Raw genomic sequence first — 25,119 nt, forward strand, 5'->3', positions numbered from 1 at the left:
CCGCGCGTCATTTCCCCCACCAGCTTTCGGCAGTGTCTCTGCGTCCCTCTGTGCACATGCGCAGAGACAAAAAGCACTGACACAGACATGGGACGCAGGGAATTATTAGGTAGGATTATAGCAAACTAACACTTCCTATAATTGCAGACCAGATTTTTGCACGTCTCCACGTGTATTTTTGCAAGGATTTCCAAATCTTTCAGGTTGGAGGGTCTTTTTGCCATCACCCTGATCTTTAGCTCCCTCCACAGATTCTCAACTGGATTGAAGTCAGGACTCTGGCTGGGCCACGCCAAAACATTGTTTTCTGCTAACCATTTTTTTCACAACTTTTGCTGTGTATTTTGGGTCATAGTCCTGATTAAATGTCCATTGGTGGTCAAGGCCGAGTTTTTCTACAAACTGCCTGATGTGGTCATTGAGAATAGTCATGGATTACTCTTTTTCATGGTGCCATTTACTGTGATTAGGTTCCCTGGTCCATTGGCTGAAAAAAAAAACAACCCAAAGCATTAGGTTCCTACCACCATGTTAGACAGTGGGGATGGTGTTCTTTGGGTTGAAGGCTTCTTTTTTATGCCAAAATGAAGGAAACATTAAGACCAAACAATTCAATTTTTGTTTCACATAGGACCAAACGCTTTTTGTCCAGATGAGCATTTTTACCAATTTCAAGTGGTAAAAGTAATGGAAAGGTCACTTCACCCTCTGTAGAAAAAAAAATTTAATAAAAATATCACTGCGGATCATACTTCACTGCAGACCAGATAGAAGTGTACCCTGTAGTGTACCCTGTAAAATAATTAAAATTTGCATAGTGCCAAGTATTACTTTAAGACAAACTATGCCTTGCAACCCATGCCGCACTACTAAGGGTAGTGCCACCACCTTGGGAAGGATAAGGGCAACGCTACCTCTATGTGGCCCCACTCACCAGAAGTGCGTCTTGTATGTATGCATGCAGATCACAAAAGCCGGTCAGCAAAGGATGCACTTTGATCCAACAAATTTCCAAGTTTAATGTATAAAAACAGCCATACAGGGGCTCATATTGTACATGAAACGCTCTGGCCGCGGACTACAGAGCCACATGTTACCTTCGATCACCGAACTTCCTGATATGACGTCAGCACACACCTCCGACTCCACCCTACGCGTTTTGTCACAGTCGTGACTCATTCAGGGGCTGGCTATTTTTAAAGTAGTGAAGAGAAGAGATCTTTTTATGGAAAATATCTGTGTTTGGAAATATTTGTGGCATTTTACATAGTTATTTTGGTTGAAAAAAAAAAAAAGACATCGAGTTCAACCAGAGAACAAAGTACAACACCAGCCTGCTCCTTCACATATCCCTGTTGATCCAGAGGAAGGCGAAAAAAACCCTTACAAGGCATGGTCCAATTAGCCCCAAAAGGGAAAAAAAATCCTTCCCGACTCCAGATGGCAATCAGATAACATCCCTGGATCAATATCATTGGGCATTACCTAGTAATTGTAGCCATGGATGGCTTTCAACGCAAGTGAAGCATCTAAGCCCCCTTTAAATGCAGGTAGAGAGTTTGCCATAACAACTTCCTGTGGCAATGCATTCCACATCTTAATCACTCTTACTGTAAAGAACCCTTTCCTAAACAAATGGCTAAAACGTTTTCCTCCATGCGCAGATCATGTCCTCTAGTCCTCTGAGAAGGCCTAGGGACAAAAAGCTCATCCGCCAAGCTATTATATTGCCCTCTGATGTATTTATACAGGTTAATTAGATCCCCTCTAAGGCATCTTTTCTTTAGACTAAATAAACCCAGTTTATCTAACCTTTCTTGGTAAGTGAGACCTTCCATCTCACGTATCAATTTTGTTGCTCGTCTCTGCACCTGCTCTAAAGCTGCAATATCTTTTTTGTACTGTGGTGCCCAGAACTGAATTCCATATTCCAGATGTGGCCTTACTAGGGAGTTAAACAGGGGCAATATTATGCTAGCATCTCGAGTTTATTTCCCTTTTAATGCATCCCAAAATTTTGTTAGCTTTAGCTGCAGCAGCTTGGCACTGAGTATGATTATTTAACTTGTTGTCGATGAGTACTCCTAAGTCCTTCTCCAAGTTTGATGTCCCCAACTGTATCCCATTTATTTTGTATGGTGCTAGACCATTGGTACGACCAAAATGCATGACTTTACATTTTTCAACATTGAATTTCATCTGCCATGTATGTGCCCATATAGCCATCCTATCCAGATCATGTTGCAATATGACACTATCTTCCTGAGAGTTGATGATTCTGCCCAATTTTGTTAAAGGTAGACACTGTGTCTGCCCAATTTTGTATCATCTGCAAAAATAGCAACATTGCTCACTACTGAATCTACTAGGTCATTAATAAATAAATTGAAGAGCACTGGACCCAGAACAGACCCCTTTGGGACCCCACTGCTAACAGTCTCCCATTTTTAGTACGATCCATTGACCACAACTCTTTGTTTTCTGTCCATTAGCCAGTTCCCTATCCATGCACACAAACTCTTCCCCAGTCCTTGCATCTTCAACTTTTGCACCAGACTTTTGTGGGGAACAGTGTCGAAGGCCTTTGCAAAGTCCAAGTATATCACATCTACAGCATTCCCAATATCCATATTAGCATTCACTACCTCATAGCTGAGCATGATAAAAGCTGAGCAACAACATTTTAATAATCAACCTCAAATGTGATGCATTCTCACTTTAAATATTGTGTGGCATTATGCACTGTCACTTTAAATATTGTTGTTTGCACTGTATTGGTTTGATGTATCGCACCAATTTAGAGGACCAGTGTCATGAGCTGGAGTAATGAGAGTATTGGTTACCAGTTTCTTTTTGTTTTGTTTTTTTGTGCATTATGAACAATAAAATCTTACTTTTTTTCATTCAGTTCCCCCCATTAGCGACGGCGACGTGGATTAGGCTATTGCAGTATAGGGGTGTACAAGCGGTCGTTGTTCCTAACGACCGCGGATTTCGCCGCTCGCACACAGCTGGAGCGCCTGTCATATTGACAGGTGACGTCACCGCTGTACAAACAGGAAGACTGCAGAGGGAACCTTCAGAGTCCCGTCTGAGCATGCACTGATGTGGGCTCCTATTGAGACTCGCGCACATGCGCAGTCTTAGCCGATCACTTCGCTGAAGTGTGCAGTAATTCAATAGGAACCCACATCAGTGCCTGCTCAGACGGGACTCTGAAGGTCCCCTCCGCAGTCTTCCTGTTTCGTACAGCAATGACGTCACCTGACAATAAGACAGGCGCTCCCGCTGTGTGTGCGAGCGGCGAAATCCGCGCTCGTTAGGAACAACAGATGGAGGCAGGGGTGAGAGCGGTATTGCTACTTTTCAACTGCCGCTTGTACACCCCTATACTGCAATAGTCTAATCCACGTCGCCGTCGCTAATGGGGGGGGAACTGAATGAAAAAAAGTAAGATGATTTTATTGTTCATAATGCACAAAAAAACAAAACAAAAAGAAACTGGTAACCAATACTCATTACACCAGCTCTTAAAGTGACATAGTGGACAAAAAAAAAAACAAACAAAAAAAAAAAAACACACCATTCTTAACAGTGATTCTTTAACCTCCTTGGCGGTCTGATTCTTTCCAGATTTTAGGGTCTAAAAGCGGTGCAATTTTTTTTTCACTCTTTCAGACCCTAAAACCTGAGAAAAATCATTCTGGCAGGGAGATCTGCAGCAAAATAAAAAATTTTTTTACCTTCCTGGGCTCCTGGGCTGCAGTTTTCTCTTTGCCCACAAGATGGCACTAATATACATATAAACGAACTTCTCTATATTTCTCTAATATAGAGAAGCTCGTTTTTTAATGTTAGCCCCGCCCCCGATGACGTCACGCTGCCACCACCGCTCTGCTGCCACCACCACGGCTGCGCTGCTCCAACTGGCTGCCGGGTCCCCGGAAGAATAGCGGGGACATGGGGGATCCCGGCGGCCAGGGAAAGACCCCACACTGCCGGGGAGAGAGGCTGGAGTCCCGCTGCGCAGCGAGATCGCGCCCGGGACTCCACAACTAAAGGTAAAGCTCTGCAATGCCTACCCCGACCTGAGCTCGGGATCACCGATAGCAGCTGCTTTTTTCTACCCCGAGCTCAGGTCGGGAAAACCGGCAAGGAGGTTAATGAGGTTAGCACAGGTATGGGCATTGTATTTATAAATCTGGAGGTATGGTTGGATTTACAGTGGTTTGCAAAAGTATTCGGCCCCCTTGACGGTTTCCACATTACTACCACAAACACGAATCAATTTTATTATTTGAATTCCACATGAAAGACCAATACAAAGTGGTGTACATGTGAGAAGTGGAACGAAAATCATACATGATTCCAAACATTTTTTACAAATCAACTGCAAAGTGGGGTGTGCGTAATTATTCAGCCCCTTTTGGTCTGAGTGCAGTCAGTTGCCCATAGACATTGCCTGATGAGTGCTAATGACTAAATGCACCGGTGTGTAATCTAATGTCAGTACAAATACAGCTGCTCTGTGACGGCCTAAGGAGGTTGTCTAAGATAATATTGGGAGCAACAACACCATGAAGTCCAAAGAACACACCAGACAGGTCAGGGATAAAGTTATTGAGAAATTTAAAGCAGGCTTAGGCTACAAAAAGATTTCCAAAGCCTTGAACATCCCTTGGAGCACTGTTCAAGCGATCATTCAGAAATGGAAGGAGTATGGCACAACTGTAAACCTACCAAGACAAGGCTGTCCACCTAACCTCACAGGCCAAACAAGGAGAGCGCTGATCAGAAATGCCGTCAAGAGGCCCATGGGGACTCTGGACGAGCTGCAGAGATCTACAGCTCAGGTGGGGAAATCTGTCCATAGGACAACTATTAGTCGTGCACTGCACAAAGTTGGCCTTTATGGAAGAGTGGCAAGAAGAAAGGCATTGTTAACAGAAAGCATAAGAAGTCCCGTTTGCAGTTTGCCACAAGCCATGTGGGGGACCCAGCAAACATATGGAAGAAGGTGCTCTGGTCAGATGAGACCAAAATGGAACTTTTTGGCCAAAATGCAAAACGCTATGTGTGGTGGAAAACTAACACTGCACATTACTCTGAACACACCATCCCCACTGTCAAATATGGTGGTGGCAGCATCATGCTCTGGGGGTGCTTCCCTTCAGCAGGGACAGGGAAGCTGGTCAGAGTTGATGGGAAGATGGATGGAGCCAAATACAGGGCAATCTTGAAAGAAAACCTCTTGGAGTCTGCAAAAGACTTGAGACTGGGGCGGAGGTTCACCTTCCAGCAGGACAACAACCCTAAACCTAAAGCCAGCACAATCATGGAATGGTTTAAAACAAAAACATATCCATGTGTTTGAATGGCCCAGTCAAGGACCAGATCCAAATCCAATCTAGAATCTGTGACAAGATCTGAAAACTGCTGTCCATCTAATCTGACTGAGTTAGAGCTGTTTTGCAAAGAAGAATAGGCAAGGATTTCAGTCTCTAGCTGTGCAAAGCTAGTAGAGACATATCCTAAAAGACTGGCAGCTGTAATTGCAGCAAAAAGGTGGTTCTACAAAGTATTGACTCGGGGCTGAATAATTACGGACACCCCACTTTGCGGTTATGGATTTGTAAAAAAACGTTTGGAATCATATGATTTTCATTCCACTTCTCACCTGTATACCACTTTGTATTGGTCTTTCACGTGGAATTCCAATACAATTGATTCATGTTTGTGGCAGTAATGTGACAAAATGTGGAAAACTTCAAGGGTGCTGAATACTTTTGCAAACCACTGTATATGTATTACTTTAGCTGAAGGGGCAGCAGGAGTTCATGTAGCGGGGCAGTGTAGCTTAGGAGTTAAACTGTTTGGGGGGAGAAGCTCCAAAAGACGCCCCTGCATCATGGATGCACTAGGTTTAAAATATAATTTTTTTACCTGGATTTTGCCCTCTAAACCTCGGTGCGTCTTATAGTCCGGAGCGTCTAACGGTATGAAAAATACGGTATACTGTGGTATGTAATACAATCTTTGTAAATTGTAATGACTATTTTGAATTATGTGATATGCACGGCACTTATGCAATCATGTAAAATTCTTCTTGTTTGTATCTTTATGCACGTTATATAATGTTGTCACTTTGAGGCCTTGTTCAAATTATAGGCGTTTTTGTAAAATTTTAAGCGCGGGTGATTTTCAAAATCGCTCTGAAAGCGCTTATGCAGTGATTCTCTATGAGAGAGTTCATATCAGAGCGGTTCGTTTGCGATCCGCTTTGAAAAGCGGTGCTTGGGCCATTTTGAGGCGTTCAGCCTCAATGGAATGTATAGGAAAATTCTAAAACGCTCACAAAATTTGCTTTGGCAAGCGATTGCTTGAGCGTTTTATAAAAAAAAAAAAAAAAAAAAAAAAATTGTATTGATTTTCTCCAGATCAAAAGACAGAAGCGCTCTGCAAAAGCGCTTACAAAAACAAGCGAACACACTGAAAATCGCCGGAAAACGCTTTAAAGAAAACGATGACAAACCGAACGCAATGTGAACAAGGCCTAAGGGTTTCTGGATAGAAATAGAATGTGAGGATAATCAGAATGTCAATAACATTTTGTAATGTTGCATACCACGAACATGTAGAGGTCAGCACGTTACCTGGTTGCCTAGAGACTAGAGGGCGGCGACACAGGTGGACCAGAGGACGGAGGAGGCGCAGTATTGAATATTTAGTTAAACGTCGGTCGTGGTCCTTCAGCCCCTGAATGAGTCACGACTGTGGCGAAACACACAGGGTCGAGTCGGAGGTGCGCGCTGACGTCATACCAGGAAGTGGGGTGATCGGAGGTAACGTGGCTCTGTAGTCTGCGGCCAGAGCGTTTCATGTACAGTACGATCCCATGTATGCCTGTTTTTATACATTAAACTTGAAAATTTGTTTATTGGATCAAAGTGCATCATTGGCTGACCGGCTTTTGTGATATGCATACATACAAGACGCGCATATGGTAAGTGGGGCCACATAGAGGGAGGGTTGCCCTTATCCTTCCCAAGGTGGTGGCACTACCCTCAGGAGTGCAGATGAGCATTTGCAAGTGCCAAGCGCGCTTTTGTGTGCCTTATCTGGAGAAGTGGTGTCCTTGTTCTGCATCAGTGGAACCCAGCAGTGTGCAGCATCGGTTGGACTGTCTGCCTTGAGACATTGCCACCAGCAGAGCCCAGATTCACCAGGATGGCCAGGGTGTCGATCCTTGGATTCTTTATCACCTCTCTCACCATCCTCCTGGCCAGCAGAGGTGTCACTTTTGGCTTCCGACCAGGTCCTCATTTTTTCCCCACAGTGCAGAACATCTTGTAGTTTTTAATAATACTTTTCCAGCTGTAGTGGCTACAGTTTAAACATTTAGAAATGGCCTTTTAGTCCTTTCCTGACTTGTGAGCAGCCACAGGTCCTCACTGAGCTTTTTTGTCTTACCCATGACTGTCCACAAACCGACTTCAGAGAGCTGATGTTTTTTACCTGTTGAGTTGATTAAAACAGCTGTTCCCAATTAATCAGGTTATTTGGGATGCTTTAGAACATCTTGGACTATTTGGAATGGTATAGAACTTTGGATTTTCCCACAGACTGACAATTTGTGAAGGGTATTAATAATTTTGGACTGGACACTTTTTACTCAAATTTAAATTAAACTGAGAATTTTTTTCCCCACAATAATGCCTTTGTACGTCCTCTTATCTTTTGGAGACACCAATGTCATTTCCCATCAAAAAATTACTTGCTGGTTGAATAAAAGTAACTTTAAGTCAAAATTTGCCAGGGGTATGAAAAGTTATGGGCAGCACTGTATTTTTCATGTCCCTGTGCGCTTCACTTGTCACAACCCCTTCATCCAGTCAAGCTTTGTTGTAAAGTCACAAGTTCACTATAGTGACACAGTCAAAATAATTTAGCAATACCAGACCTAGCGATACCAGATAACAGACCTCACTTACGAGGCGAATTTCAATAATTTCTTGATCTAGCCTCTATTTTTTACCTTCTCACTTGCAATGTGTTGAATTATTTTTGCCCCTTACTACTATCTTTCAGTAACGTTTATCTTTAAGATGTAAGATACTGTGTCTGACTTACAAATCTAATCATGCAAAACCGATCTAGACTCAACCAGTCGACAAGCCGGGAGATTCTCCACAATTTTCACATTTATTTGCAGCGGTTATATAGCACATACAAAAAGCACGACGTTTCGGGCGTGGTGCCCTTTATCAAGTGCTTAATCCAACTGGGAAAACATATTCATTATATAACATGCTGTGACATAAACACACCCACTATGACATCAGTGGGTGGGCACATACTTAAATTCACAAGTTAACCCTTTCTATAGAGAACAGCTATGATATCACAGAAAACATTTTAGACTAAAGTCGTCGTTTAGACCATTTGGAAGTTACGTACCCAGTCGGTCCATCCACCAGGCCTCCAGTCTTAACAACATAGTTCTAAGATCTGTACCCTCCTTTCTTTCAACCACTTCAAGCACCTGCCATCTCAATTGGCTGACACTATGCCTCATCTCTATGAAGTGTCTGGCCAAGGGATAGCCCCGCTTTTTGCCTTTTTCCTTCTCCTCTTTTTCTATTCTCTCTCTGAGGGCGTCGGGGTTGCGTATATGACTGCGATGTTCATTTAAGCATGTTTTTATATCCCTAGAGGTCTGGCCAACATAGGCCAGGCCGCATGGACATTTGATACACTACCCCCTTCGTATCACATGTGGCAAAATCCCTTAAAGGGATAGATTCGCCTGTCCTGGGTTGATGCACTGTGGGACCCTGAGGGCTTGTTTCCACTGTTGCGACGCGATTTCGGCCGCATTCCGACGCTTGTAAAAACGCATGCGGATGCGTTTCCACATGCGTTTTTACCCGCGATTTCGCATGCGATTTCGCATGGCAGGGTGCCATGCGAAATTAACCATGACACTGCCAGGGCTAAATAAAATTGAAAAAGGTGCGAAATCGCACGCGAAATCGCGGGTAAAAACGCATGTAACAAACGCATGCGTTTTTACTATTAAATACATTAGCGGCGATTCGCACGGATTCCCGACGCAGGCGAAATCGTTGGCTCTTTTGTGCGTTTTTTTCACGCTGAAAAAAAACGCACCTCAACAACGCTACAGTGGAAACAGGCCCATCCACTTGTATTACATGTGCGGATCTGCATGCGTTGGACGCATGCAGATTCGCGATAGTGGAAACGAGCCCTTAATGATCCCGTTACAGTGCTGGCAACTAAGACAAGGAAAGGTGCCCTTTTTAGGGTTCCCCAAGAACAGGTTATGTACTTCAGTGGTGTAGAATCTACCATCAGATCTGCAAGCAGCCTTGGGGAATGAATATGTCGTTCAATGAAATTGCAGTTTCCAGTGAAGAAAAAGCGGAATACTATAGCATATCATCTGAAGAGAGAACAGCTATCCTTGAACTTGGTGATTCTGTCAGATATACATTCACTGGCATACAACAAGATCCAGCTGAACATGTTAAAGCACAATTAGAAGCTGTAATACGCAAGGAAGTGACTTTATCTTTACATGCATCAACTTTAACAGAGTATATAAAAGTCGACAGGATTCCCAGGGGATTAAGAATCATCCTCTCACCTCTATTTTGCAAAGATAATCCTGATTTCCTCACCAAATGGTATGGCATTTTAAATAAGTGTTCTCAGGATTTAATGCTGTTAACTGTACAATATCTACATCCACAAATTTTGGAGCAACAAAAGGAGATAGAGCGCTTGACAGCAGAATTATTAGCTAAAGACACTGTTGCAGTCTATAATACCTTTCAAGAGCAACTTGATGTTACCATTGAGGAGTTGAAGACCAGTATTCTGAAAGGGAAGGGAAGCTGGATAAATTCAAAAGAGACACTGCAGACTACGAAAAGAACCGGGTTTACAGCTGGCGATTAATCCGGAGATTTGCACGTCAATTGAAGAAAAAAACCCCACCAGCAGAGGGCGCATCAGACTCTGAAGTGAGTGAGCCTGATTACGCTACCCCTTTTTCCTACGATCAACCCCCAGATACCAGAGGGGGCCGAGGCAGCCGTACGAGAGGAAGGGGCGGAGCCAGAGGCGGAGGCGGAAGAGGATGCGGGAGAGGCGCAGGAGGCTCGCAGAAGCCGCAAGGAGCTGTGCCTCACTCGAATCGTCCAGTGACCCGCAGTCAACAGTAAACATGTGCCGCCAGGATCCTCCAAAAGCGCGGCAGAGCATAGGAACAGCCGCCGGAGGTAAGCCACGCTCTGATGCTGTGTATGACATAGGGGGAGAAGAGACGGGAGCAATTGGAGTGTCTCCACACACAGATTGCTTAGCGATGAGTGATGTGACTGTGGTTAGTAATACTGCATCCCTAACGGACAGGGACCAGAGGGTGATTAATATCTCTGATCGAGTATTATCCCCAGCAGAAATGTCACTTCTAGACAAGGGATTGGGGTTTGTACCCACGTGTGGCATCAATATGTTTAATGTAAAAACTGATCTCTATAAATACACTAGAAATTTGAAGTGGCGTGTATGGCATAGTTTACAAGTGCCAAAGAAGGGACCTATCGCTCGGCCTGCAGATGTCATAGAAATTCCAAATAAGTTAAGATCTAGATGTAAAACTGATCCGCCATTTTCCAGTGGAACATTGGACTTATTTGAGAAACTTGTGTTGAGAGAGACTGAGAAAGCTATTAAAGAAAAAAGGATGCCTAGGCAGCATAATCTGACAAGAGCGGAGAATGCTGCTTTAAAAGGCCTGAAGGGGGATCTGTCGATAATAATTAAAAAAGCGGACAAAGGGGGGAGCAATTGTGGTCCAAAATCGGACGGATTACATTAATGAGATTAAACGACAGCTGAGGGACATCAACATGTATAAAATGTTGCCTAGAGATCCAACAATAGAGTTCAAACAGGAGATTGACATATTGCTTGATGACGCAGCAGAGACAGGGTTAATTACTAAAGAGCTGGCAGTAGCTTTAAAAAAAAGATACACCAAGAGTACCTGTCTTTTACACACTGCCAAAAGTCCACAAGGATCTACATAGGCCCCCGGGTAGACCTATAGTGTCGGCAGTGGATTCCCTCTTGGAGCCTTTGGGCATCTTTGTGGATACATGGTTGCAACCCATTGTTAAATCTGAGGAATGTTGTTTAAGAGATACCACGCAATTTCTCAATAAACTTGACCACGTCGATGCCAGTGAGATCAAATTTTTGGTCAGCATGGATGTGGTCAATTTATATAATAATATAATACATGAGGAAGCGCTATCTTCAGTTAGGAGAAGACTTGTTGAAGATGAACGAATATCTGATGGGATACTTACATTTATCATGTCCTGCCTTGAATTTTGCCTATCCCATGCCTATTTCAGGTTTGGGGATGAATTTTATCTGCAGTGCCTCGGGGTGCCGATGGGGGCCCCTTATGCTCCTACTGTAGCGAATATTGTCATGTGTGACTTTGAAAAAGTCCATTTTTTTGGGCTCGGAGGCCCCTGTTGGCATCCGGGGGTACTGCAGATTTATCGATGACTTATTCTTCGGGTGGACGGGGTCAGAAGGGGAGCTGCGATTGTTTTTCAATGCATTAAATGATACCCACAACGCTAAAGTTTAAAATGGAATATGGTCAGGATGTCTTACATTTTTTAGATGTGGAGATAATTAAGAAAGCAAACGGTTTTGATACTGATTTATATCGTAAGGATACTGACAAAAATGGTTTTTTGCTGGCTAGTAGTTGCCATCCGAGACCCCTTGTCAATGGTCTACCAAAAAGCCAATATGTGCGATTACGACGGATTACGTCGAGTGATGCATTGTATTGGAAGCAAGCGCGGCTCCTCACTCAAGATTTTGTAAAGAGAGGTTACGATAGAAAGAAGTTGAGGAATTTGCTATAGAGGTGGGAGGTGTGGACAGAGAAACATTGAGGACTCATAAGGAGCACAAGCAGGAGGTAGAAATGGATGTCAATTTCATCACGGCGTTTTGCAGAGAAGCGCCTATTCTTCGTGACACAGTGTCGAAGTTTTGGCTCTTGGTGGAGGCAGATACCCAGTTGGCCCGTGTTTGCAGGTCGCCACCCAGGTTTGTGTATAGAAAGGGTAAATCAGTTAGAGACACCCTGGTGCGAGCAGACATAGGTAGATCAAAGCCAGCCAGACAATTGTTCTTGGGGAACCCTAAAAAGAGCACCTTTCCTTGTCTTAGTTGCCAGCACTGTAACGGGATCATTAAGGGTCCCACAGTGCATCAACCCAGGACAGGCGAATCTATCCCTTTAAGGGATTTTGCCACATGTGATACGAAGGGGGTAGTGTATTTGATCAAATGTCCATGCGGCCTGGCCTATGTTGGCCAGACCTCTAGGGATATAAAAACACGCTTAAATGAACATCGCAGTCATATACGCAACCCCGACGCCCTCAGAGAGAGAATAGAAAAAGAGGAGAAGGAAAAAGGCAAAAAGCGGGGCTATCCCTTGGCCAGACACTTCATAGATATGAGGCATAGTGTCAGCGAATTGAGATGGCAGGTGCTTGAAGTGGTTGAAAGAAAGGAGGGTACAGATCTTAGAACTATGTTGTTAAGACGGGAGGCCTGGTGGATGGACCGACTGGGTACGTAACTTCCAAATGGTCTAAACGACGACTTTAGTCTAAAATGTTTTCTGTGATATCATAGCTGTTCTCTATAGAAAGGGTTAACTTGTGAATTTAAGTATGTGCCCACCCACTGATGTCATAGTGGGTGTGTTTATGTCACAGCATGTTATATAATGAATATGTTTTCCCAGTTGGATTAAGCACTTGATAAAGGGCACCACGCCCGAAACGTCGTGCTTTTTGTATGTGCTATATAACCGCTGCAAATAAATGTGAAAATTGTGGAGAATCTCCCGGCTTGTCGACTGGTTGAGTCTAGATCGGTTTTGCATGATTGGACTTTTACATTTGAGGTTTGATGGACCCTCTTTCCGATCAGTGACTCCCAGCAGAAGAGGTGTTTGTCCGAGGCCTGCAGGTTATGTACTTCAGTGACTTACAAATCTGTCCACAAAACCTGCCCAACCTACATTTCCAATCTTACTCAGAGGTACACACCTAGCCGCTCACTCCGCTCCTCCAATGAACTTCGCCTGACCGCCCCCAGCATCACCAAGTCCCATTCACGCCTCCAGGACTTCCCAAAAGCTGCTCCAACACTATGGAACTTCCTACCTCCACCCATTAGGCAGCCCCCTCCTTCAACATCTTCAAGAAGGCCCTCAAAAAAACCTCACCTTTTCACTCTGGCCTACCACCCCTCACAAGTGCTCTAAACCCACAGCTGAACTCTGGTCCCAACCTCTCCCTCTAGATTGTACGCCTTCGGGCAGGGTCCTCCTCCTTTTGTGTCCTACCTGATCATGCACCTCCATTACTGTGCACCCATGCTATGCATTTGAGTGAACTCAACTTGCCTAATCTCCATACTCCCATCCAGTGACTAAGCATTACCTTGTACTCATACTGTGCTGTGTGCTGTGTCGTATTGTTGTATGTCATCCCTAAATATTGTCTGGAACCTAAACTAATGTCCAGCGCTGCGTAATATGTTGGCGTGTTATAAATACAATAATTAATAAAGATAATTACTAAATGGTAAAAAAAAAAAAAAAAAAAAAGTTTGATTTTATTATATATCACATTTATAAATATTGATTAATTGAAGTCCAGATATGTATGCCAAACAAGTTTGAGTATACTTTTTTTTTTTTTTTTTTTTTTTAACACGATTCGGTTCTCAAGGTTAGAATCCTCTTAGTAAATCAGTATCATTTTGCGCAACAAATTACATTTGACTTAGCTAGGACAAGAAACTAAAAGGTCAGTTTTTAACATGTATGTTAAGTCAGTACTCACTCCATGGTTGCCAACCCAGAGCATCTCTTCATGTACATCAAAATGCACAGCAGAGACAGGAACTCCAACCTCAGATACTGTTGTGTGCAGCTCTGAATACATTCCTTCCATGATGTGCACAGGCTCTGGGACTGGCAGCCCCTCCAGCCCAACCCGGTCATGGTCCAGCTCCACAGGTTGCAGTAAACTTGGGTTGAGGTGTGGGTCAAGGACCGGATCCAAAGGAGCATGGAGGGCTGGGGCATAGTCTGCCAAGCCTGGATCCAGGCCATCAAAATTCATGGCTTGCATGTATGGATGTTGATGATCTGAAAAGAGGAGATTTTTTTTTATAGCAACCTCAAAAAATAACCAGGGTGCCTGCGTGCGCTTAAGTAAATCAAGAGATATTTTTTTTTAGTCTAAGAAGCTGCATAATTATTACCTTTTGGTAAACAACCTTTAAAAAAATTAATAAATAAATAAATAAAAAAAATAAATAAATAAACCATAAGCAAAAATATTGCAGGTCTCCATAACATGTACAGCTACAAAAGAAGTCTGGCAATTTGGGTATTGGGTAATGACGATACAGTAGGAGAAAATATTACCGATATTCTGTTATTGCATTCCCTAACCTCTTACACTAACCCTAAACTAGCTACGCCTAACTGATAGACGAGGTGGTGTTTGGTGCCCAGTTACTTACCCACACTGCTGCCTGAACCCCCATTCAGAGTTCATCTACACCACTGTTTCCCAACCTATGTGCCGCGACACATTCATGTGTCGCGGCAGTCTCGGGGATGTGTCGCCGCTCTGCTGTCTTCCTCCCATGCTCTCTGCCTCTGCTCCGTGTAATTAGAGCAGGGCTACAAGAAAATGGCCACCGCTGTCCACAAACACGGACGATGACGGCCATTTTGTTGTAGTCCTGCTCTAATTATACACAGAGTGGAGATAGAGCAGAGAGTGGGGCGCTGAAGAGACGTCATCGCTGGAATTCACGGAGCTGGGTGAGTGAGCCACCTGCTCATACTACCTTTGGGGGGGGAAACACCAAGCTCCTATGCTTGTCTACCTACACCTAACATCCTAAACTGGGGAGGCCTATGCTTAGCTAACCATACTTATGGCACCCTGCAAACCTATACTGCGGACACCTATATACTTATACTGCAGGCACCCATATACCTATGCTAAGGACACCTATATACCAATACTGCAATCACCTACATACCTTTACTGGGGACACCTATATTACAGGCACCTACATACCTATACTGCGGGCACCTATATACCAATACTGCAGGCACCTACATACCTTTACTGGGGACACCTATATACCTATACTGAGGGCACCTACATACCTATACTGCGGGCACCTATATACCTATACTGCAGGCACCTATATACCTATACTGCAGGCACCTACATACCTATACTGCAGGCACCTACATACCTATACTGCAGGCACCTACACCTGACTTTCTATACTACTGGGGGCACCTATGCTGTGTTACCTATATTGAGGGTACCTACACCTGACTTCCTTTACTGGGGGCACCTGTACTTGGCTAACTAACTACTTATACTATATATAGTCTGAGGGCTTTTTTTAAATGGGGGCTGGGGGGCAAACCGCGGCTAAAATGCGCAGTGTAAATGGTTGTTGCTGTGCGAGAATTCTAAATCAGGCGGGGGGGGGGGGTATGTGTCACGGAGATCTGAGCATTTGGCGTCATGTGTCACGACTTCGAAAACGTTGGGAACCACTGATCTACATGGTGGCTGAACTGCTTACAGCCCCCCCATCGATATCTAGTGTCACCTTTATTTGGAGTTGCACTACATGGTAGCCAAAGTTTGTATACCACAGTGGCCAAGTTACTAATCCTATATAAAAAAAAAAAACCCTCGGCAATGGTGCATACAGCCTGAAAGCCATTCGGTGGGCCATTTCCGCTTTATCAGAGGCCAAAAAGTACTTCTGGCCTCTGATGCAGTGGGTATAGCTCGCAAACCGTCTGTCAAGCTGTATGCACCACAATGTCTGTTTATGAAAACCAAGAAAACGAAATTCTGAACAGGAAAAGGCTGCACCACCATTCCACCGTATAACAAATCTTTATTAAACACTTTGTATAAACATGATAAAATCATTTAAAAAAGCTGAACATACAGCAACTCATCACAGTACGATATGATGTGGGAATATGTATCAAAAATGCCTCACCACCTCAATATATAATGAACCCTACAAGCTGCATAAATTGTCAATTGGGTTCAAATGCTGAGCCCAATATAGTGCAATACCAGACCCAGGTCTCATGATACTAAAGTGCAGATGCCTAGGTAAACTGTTTGATAAACTGTAGTGCAAACAATGAAAGTGATAGTGCATCAAAATTATGCTAAAAAAACATATGGTGCAATAATGATAAATGAACAGTGCATATAGGGATCAGCAATGCAAGTGTGAAAGAGGTAAATAACAAACACAGAACACTTATATCGAACTTTTCTCCTGGCGGACTCAAAGCGCCAGAGCTGCAGCCACTAGGACGCGCTCTATAGGCAGTAGCAGTGTTAGCGAGACTGGTCCAAGGTCTCCTACTGAATAGGTGCTGGCTTACTGAACAGGCAGAGCCGAGATTCGAACCCAGGTCTCCTGTGTCAGAGGCAGAGCCCTTAACCATTACTCCATTCAGCTACATAAGTATACCCGGACTGGATGTACAAGCAGCTGTGAAGTAAGGGCAGTGGGAGGCAAATGAATAAACGACTATGGGCTCTATTCTCAATGAGTTACCGCATGAGTTAAATTAGGTAGTGATAAACACCGACCAAAATATCTCCATTTTTAAATTCACAATTTTTTTCTCCCTAAATTACCTTATGCGGTAAAAGGGAGGTAAAAAAGTGTGGTAATTACCTCAAAATGTATCTCCAATTTGAGATTCTCAATTGAAAAGTTGGTGTTAAGAATTTATCACCTACAAATGGTAGGTGATAATTATCACTTCTCTGCTTTTGGCCTTCAGGATGGAGCCTTTTGAGCTTTCTTTGCTCGAGTTTATGCCCATTGTACATAGGAGGCAGAGAAGACTGGTGTGTCTAATCTCAAGGTGCACTTTCAGACCTCGTACAGTCTTTTAGATGATTTTATAGATGCCGAGGAGGAAATTAATCTCTGCTCTTAAAGATAAGCAACAGCATAATAACCTTTTAAGAAAGAAAAAAAAAATTTTGTTACCGCTGATACAAATCTAACAAAAAAATCTCAAGTGTATTTCCTGCTTTCATGGAAGTAGATATAGGGTTAACATTCTGTGTTTACACATTAGCTGCTCTGCTGAGGCAGCCAGCTGACACAGCTGAAAGCTCAAATTACGGTTGTGATTATTAACAGATGAAGGGGAATTAGACAGGCTAAATTATATACATACGGGGTGCATTTATATATGTTTTAAGGAGATCGCAAAGGCCGCCAACAGACCAGCCCAACTATTCCGCACAGTTGATAGACTATGTAATCCATCCTGTCTAAAACCCACTATAACTCCCTCAAAGGAGCTATGTGAGAAATTTGCCTGCTACTTTGCTGACAAAGTATCTTCTATTCGGTCTCTCATTCAGTCCACAGCACCCAAGACTCATGCAACTAATGGAAATAGCTGCAAAAACAACCTAACACCCTGGACTGATTTCAAAAGTATTAGTGAGGAAGAGATCTCAGACACCCTCTGTCGTCTCCACCAGACAACCTGCGACCTGGACCCTGGACCAACTAAACATATGCTGAAATGCCCTGACCTGCTTGGTCCAGCATTTCACAAAATAGTAAATTGCTCTCTGCAAGCAGGGAGGTTTCCTACCTCTCTAAAAGAAGGAATCATCAAGCCCCTTCTCAAAAAACCTTCCATGGATCCAGATGCTATGAGCAGCTACAGACCTGTCTCCAACCTCCCCTTCTTAGGTAAAGTTATTGAAAAGGCTGTCTATCTGCAACTTGAAACCAGGCTGTCAGTAAACAACATCCTGGACCCTCTACAATCTGGCTTTAAGAAACACCACAGCTGTGAAACAGCCCTCATCCAAGTCTGCAACGATCTGCTCATGGCAAGGGACAGAGGGGAATGCTCCATCCTAATCCTGTTGGATCTCTCAGCTGCTTTTGATACAGTTGACCATGAAATCCTGCTTAACAGACTGCAGGAGTACTGTGGCATCAGTGGATCAGTCCTCCAGTGGTTCAGATCATTCCTGACTGACAGAACACAGAGAGTATCCCTAGGACCTATAATGTCCAAACCTGCACCTCTACAATTCGGAGTGCCACAAGGATCAATCCTATCCCCTCTGCTGTTTGCAATCTACATGTTGCCACTCGGTACACTTATCCAACGACATGGCCTGACGTACCACTGCTACGCCGATGACACACAGCTATACCTGTCCTTCAAACCTGGTGGAACAGACCCTACCCCAAAAATAAACTCTTGCTTAGCTGAGCTTCAGGCATGGATGAATGATAACTGGTTGAAACTGAATGCTGACAAAACTGAGGTCCTGCTTGTCCAAAGCCAGTGCTCGCCATCAAAACAGCTCTATCCTAAAGCAACACCAATCAGGATTGGGAATTCAGACATAAACAGCTCCAACCTTGTGCGCAGCCTTGGCGTACTAATCGATGGGGAATTGAGTTTCAGAAACCAAATTTCATCTGTAGTTAAATCTTCCTTCTTTCATCTGAAGAACATTGCAAAGATTAAACATCTGATTCCCCCAGAGGATCTTCAAACCCTAGTCCACGCCTTCATCACATCACGGCTGGACTACTGCAATGCCCTTTATGCTGGCCTCCCCAAAAAAGACTTGCGTCGCCTGCAATTAGTGCAGAATGCTGCTGCCAGATTGCTAACAAACCAGCCTCGCCACTGTCACATCACACCGATCCTTCGCTCACTGCACTGGCTACCAGTAGAATGGAGAATACTCTTCAAGATTGGACTGCTGACATTCAAATCCCTGCACAATCTGGGCCCTGGATACATGAAGGACTTGCTGAAGCTGCACCACACCTCTCACAACCTCAGATCAGCAAGTTCTATAAACTTGGTCACTCCCAGAGTGCACCTCAAAAAATCTGGAGACAGAGCCTTCTGTCATGCTGCCCCTACTCTTTGGAACTCCCTACCACACCCAGTAAAGACAGCACCATCCCTGGAGCTATTCAAATCCAGACTGAAAAGCCACCTGTTTAGCCTGGCATTTCCAGATTTATAAAATTCTTCCCCTGTACCACGATGGTCGGAGCCATGCTTATGCGCTTTGAGTCCCACGGGAGAAAAGCGCTTTACAAATGTTATTTGTTGTTGTTGTTGTTGTTTTAATTCTGTCCTGCGCAAGAGTTGAGGTGCCACTTTAGAATGTGACAGGCTTTCCTGGGTCATCTCTGTGTAATGGGTGACAAGCACATGGGCTGCCCTACAGTGATAAAAAAAAAAAAAAAAAAGAGCTTTATTTCCGTACATTACGGACTGTTTTATCACCTGTTTTACCGCACTTTTATCAAACATTTATCACACTTGGTACATTTTTAGTGAATACTCACAATTTTCACTATTTTTAGTGAATTATCACTGGAGGTAATGTTTCACTCAAAAAAAAAAAAAAAAAAAAAAGTTACCGCACATGGTTTTGTGAATAGAGCCCAATGTCTGTTTATGTGAGGATGCAATAACTTTTTTTTTTTTTTTTTTTTAAATATTCTTTGGTATGGTGCTGGAAACTTTCCAGTCTCTCCACTGCGGCCATTGAAGCTCCGGAGGCAAAGTCCTTCACCTGCTACCCTCACTCGTCTGACCCAGCACATCTAGTGCTAACCCCTTCTGTCTTCTACACATTATACTACAGAAGATGATGGTGCTATATAAAAAAAAATAAAAAAAAAAAAGGAAAATTCTATTCTCACCTTCCGTAATTTTCCTTTCCTGGATCAAACAATGGCGGCATACCTATGGGTTATGGCTCCGCCCCCTGAACCCGATAGGACACACTACCTATAAAATCTTTAGACCCGCCCCCTCAAGCCATTCCTGGTGAAAAATCAGTCCTCGAATGGACAAGAGGGAGGGATTCGTATGCCGCCATCGTTTGATCCAGGAAAGGAAAATTACGGAAGGTGAGTATACAATTTTCCGATTTCCTGGACCAAACATGGCGGCATACCTATAGGATGTAACAAATCACACTTGAGGGAGGGAACGCTGCAAAAGTAACAAAATTTAATTTACACAGATAATACAGCTCTTCTAAAATCCACAGAAGACAACACTGCAGGATCAACATGATAATGTCTTAAAAAAGGTGTTAACAGAAGACCATCCTGCTGCTCTACATACAGATTCCACAGAAACTTTAGAAAAACATGCCCAGGAAGCAGCCATGCCCCTGGTAGAATGAGCATTGATTTCTCTAGGCACAGGTAACCCCTTAATACTGTAGACTTCTGAATAGTGTTTACTAGCCATGAAGCAATGGTCCTGGCTGTAACTGGAGAGCCCTTCCTATGACCTCTGAGATTAACAAATAAATGATCGGAAGATCTGAAAGAACCTGTAGCATCTAGATATGATCTGATTGATTGTCCCACATCTAGAGGATGAAATTCCCCTTCCGAGAGGAATGTAGGCAGAGAAAGTTCTTGGTTCAAATGAAACTCAGAAGCAACCTTCGGTATGAAGTGTAACACTGGCCTAACCACTACCCTATCTGGGAAAAACAGGTTACTGGAGCAACCTAGTGCCTGTAGCTCCGAGACTCTCTTCCCTGATGCCATGGCTGTTAGGAAGACTGTCCTGAGAACTAAATTCTCCAAGGAGATTGATTGAAGAGGGGAAAACGGAGGAGAAGATAGAACCTCCAAGACCATTGTGACCATCGCCCGCACAAACAATTAGAGGGTGAGTAGCCCATCGATGATTTGTTAAGGCTGAAAGGGCCGAGACCTGCACCTTTATAGCCGCCACACTGAGGCCTTTGTCGACTCCTGACTGAAGAAAATTTAGGATATTCTGGATTTCTGGACACAGACTGTCAAACCCATTCTTCAGAGCATAGGATACAAACTTCTTTCAGATACGGTAATAGGTGGGATTCGTAGAAGGCTTCCTTGCTTTCAATAGTGTCTCTACCACCTGGGAGGAGCACCCGAAGTCTGTATACCTTTTCCTCTCAATTTCCAGGCCGCTAAACTCAGTCCGCCGATTCCTGGATGAAAAAGACTCCCCTGTGATAGCAGATCGTGATTCGGTGGCAACCTGATTGGATCCTCCATACTTAGGAACATCGCCAACACGATCCAAGGCCTCCTGGGCCAGAAGGGAAGGATAGCTATGATCGTGCATTGCTCCCCGCAAAGCCTCTGCAGAAACCTGGGAATCAGAGGAAACGGTGGAAAGGCATATCTCATGGAGAGGTCCCAATTCTGAACCAGGCAATCCACTCCAGCTGCTGAGGGGTGATAAAACCGGGAAAAGAACCTGTGCACCTTGTTGTTCTGAGGAGAGGCCCACAGATCTGTCTGTGGATTCCCCCACTTCCTGGAAATCTTCTGGAAGATCTTCCTGTCCAGAGACCACTCGTGAGAGCTTGCAAAATCCCTGCTTAGGTGATCTGCTAATGTATTCCTCTCTCCTGGCAGATAAGTCGCTGTGAGATCTGACAAATTCCTCATTGCCCAACTCATTAGATGACCAGTCTCCTGAAGGAGTGACTGACTTCTGGTGCCTCCTTGTCTCTTGATATATGCCACTGCCTTCACATTGTCTATCTTCAATAGTACAGATTTCCCATATATCAGGTGTTGGAGGGCCTTCAAGGCCAAGAAGGCTGCTCTCAGTTCTAGAAGATTCGAGGGCACCCCTTCCTGTACAGTTTCCCATCTGTCTTGCACTTGGACACCATTGCAATGGGCTCCCCAGCCCCTTATACTGGCATCTGTGGTAATTACTACCGGCACCTCTGGCTGAATCTGGCGGCAATTCCTTAGATTCTGCTCCCTGGTCCACCATCTGAGGGAGTTCCTCACCTCGAGAGGAAGATAGAATCTCTGTACCAGACTGGCTCTGTTCCAATGGCGCAGAAAGAAAGACTGGAGCCCTCTGAGGAACCAATGTGCCCACTTTACCATCGGAATGGATGATGATAAAGTTCCTAGGAGACTCAAACAGTCCCTGGTGGTCAGGAAGGGAGCCTGTAAAGCCTTCTGTACCTTTGCTTGAACTGTCACCACCTTTTGATCTGGAAGGCAGACTTGATTCTGGACCGTCCTGAACCTTGCCCCTAAGAAGATCAGATCCTGAGAAGGAGAGAGCTGACTCTTCTTGGTATTCACTAACCAGCCCAAGCGCTGAAGTAGATCGAGCAGGATTCTCCGATGTTGCAACAGTTCCTGTCGATCCTGATGAAGTAATAGGATATCATCCAGGTAATGGACAATCCTCAACCCCTGAAGCCTCAGGTATGCAATTACTGGCAGTAAAACCTTGGTGAAAGTTGTTGGGGCTGTGGAGAGGCCGAATGGCAGACATCGGAATTGATAGGCCCTGCCGTCTACTGAGAATCTGAGGAACTTCTGGAACTCTGTCCTTATGGGAATGCGGAGATAGGCGTCCGACAAATCCACCGTAGACATCCAGTCTCCCACGGTTACCATGGAAATGATGGACTGAAGGGATTCCATCTTGAAATGATTGACCTTTATGTGTCTCTTCACAAACTTTAGATCGAGAACCGGTCTCCAATCTCCTGATGACTTCTTTACCAAGAATAGAGGAGAAAAAAAGAGTCCTGACTGACACTCCTTCCTTGACAGCAGAACAATTGCTTCTTCCCTTAATAAGGTCCTGACAAAGTTCTTTAGGGCCTGAGATCTTTCCTCGTCTTGTGGTAGCTTTGTGGGCATGAACTTGAAATGTGGAGGCTTCATCTTGGATTTCCAAGAATGACCTGACTTCAGAGTATTTATTACCCAAGGATCTCTGACTATCCCTACCCAAGACTTCCAGTAGTGGCCTAATCTGGCCCCCACCGGACAATCCTGAGTGAGTGCCCCATCAAAAACACTTCTTAACTTTGTAAAGAGTCGGAAGAAGCCTTTGCCTTTACACCTCTAATGAAGGTGTACTGAGTTCCCTTCCAGTTTCTATTAAGCTGCCCGTCTGGCCTGTAGGTTCTTGCCTGCTGAAATCGACTATTAGCAGTTCTTCTTGAGGTTTGTTGTCTGAAGGGCCTCTGCTTCCTATCCTGCAGAATCAGGCCCGATTTACCTCCCGTCACCTTTGAAATGGCACTGTCCATCTGAGCGCCAAACAAATGGGAACCATCAAAGGAAATCTTGCATCAGTTCGACTTTGGTGCTTGATCGGCTGACCAGGGCTTTAACCATAGGGCTCTTCTGGCAGGGACTCTGCACAACATGGATCTTGCTGCCAACTTAATTATGTCAATGGCCGCTTCTCCCATGAAATCACCTGTTAACTTTAATTCATCCAGAGCCCTTATAATCTCTTGCTTGTCTGCACCTGCATTGATAGCCGATTCCACGTTATCTACCCACACACGAGTAGCCTTTGCCAGGGAGGTTAAGGCAACTGCTGGCCTGCAAGCCGCACCAGCAGCCAAGAAAGCTTTCTTGACGTCTGTATCAATTTTTCTGTCTAAAGGCTCTTTAAAAGCTACAATATTTTCCACAGGCAGAGTCACATGTTTAGCCAATCTGGCAACTGAAGCATCTACTACTGGTGCAGAGTCCAATAGTTTTGCATCTTCCTGTCTTAACGGATAAAGTTTGGAAAGCTTATTGTTGAGAGATGGTTTCTGTTCCATTTTACTCCATTCCTTCAGCATCACATCTTTTATAACTTTCATAAAAGGAAACACCTTTGGTTGCTGGTCAAAGTGAGGATAATATTTATCCAGTTCCTGCACAGCCCCTTCCTCATCCTGCCATTCGATAGCTGCCGTTATAGCTGATAAGAAAGCAGGAACTAAGGCAAAATTAAACCCCGCTGGAGATAAATCTTCCTGAGCAAGGTGATCTTCTGGAAGAACCTGAGGAACCGCAGCCGCCACGGGCTGAGGAGGCGCCATATTTTGGAAGGTCTCTTGGACAGCCTGCTGGATGAATGCTAACACCTGTTGGTTGTCAGTAGCTCTATCCCTTCCAAGTTCAGAAAAACAGGCTTCGCAAAATCTTTTGTCAGGCATTGGCGGCCTAGAGCATGACCAACACTGATTCAGAATAGGTCTATGAAAAGGCTCAAAGGGGTCTGATTCTGGGGACATGTTCCACTCTCCCCTGCCTCTCCTAGGGGACCTATTCTCATAGCGTCCTCTTCGTCTATCAGGAGAATAGTGATCTGGGGACCGCCTCCTCCTTCTGTCTCTGGAATGTCTATGCGATCTTGATCTGGATCGGTAATCTCGTCTTCTGGAGGACTCCCTATAATTCCTCCTACTTCTCCGGCTTCTACTCCGCGATCTACTTCTGCGATCTCTGGGGAATCTCCTCTTAACTGGAGACTTGTTAAGGGAATGGTGGCTCCTGTCTCTTGAACGTGATCGAGATTGCCGCCTCTTAGATGCAGAACTGCGATCTTTCGGCGAATGACCACTTCCTCCTTCCCCCGGACTGTGGAAACATAAAATACACACATATGTTTCCACAAGAATCCGTAATATTCAATAGAAGGGGAAAAGCACTCTCACTTCTTTTTTTTTTTTTTTTTTACATTGCACATCCCTGTGCAAGGGAAAGTCAGAATCACCCTGTGTGCATAATCAGAAAAGGCTACATTTAGTAGCCTGTTACCTGATGGTGACCACCTCCTCTGCATGCTCAAGATTATCAATTTCTCTATTTAAGAGAAAGATAAGAGCCATCAGAACCAATAACATAACCACAGTACCATTGCATAGCATAAAGGTAACAAGCAAAATCAGTGGTTAACAAAACATGGCACAGTATAGCAGCCTAGTATACTAGCAAGAAGAATGCACAAACATACCTGCTCCAGCAGACAAAAGTCCAGAAGATATTGCCAATAGCTGCCTCAAACCGAATGACAGGTCGCAGCTAAGTCTCCTTGCA

General features: G+C 44.2%; 1 protein-coding gene across 1 annotated transcript in view; it reads right to left on the reverse strand.

Moving 5' to 3' along the window:
* PAN2 (poly(A) specific ribonuclease subunit PAN2) overlaps positions 1 to 25,119 on the reverse strand; it is a 117,206-nt gene that overhangs the window by 89,955 nt on the left and 2,132 nt on the right. Inside the window, exon 2 of the mRNA XM_068267590.1 lies at positions 13,983 to 14,290. Coding sequence (XP_068123691.1) covers positions 13,983 to 14,273 — 291 coding nt within the window. The 5' untranslated portion in view covers positions 14,274 to 14,290. The remainder of the gene's footprint in view (positions 1 to 13,982; positions 14,291 to 25,119) is intronic.

This window comes from Hyperolius riggenbachi, chromosome 2 (assembly GCF_040937935.1).
Source record: "Hyperolius riggenbachi isolate aHypRig1 chromosome 2, aHypRig1.pri, whole genome shotgun sequence".
Classification (NCBI taxonomy): Eukaryota; Metazoa; Chordata; class Amphibia; order Anura; family Hyperoliidae; genus Hyperolius; species Hyperolius riggenbachi.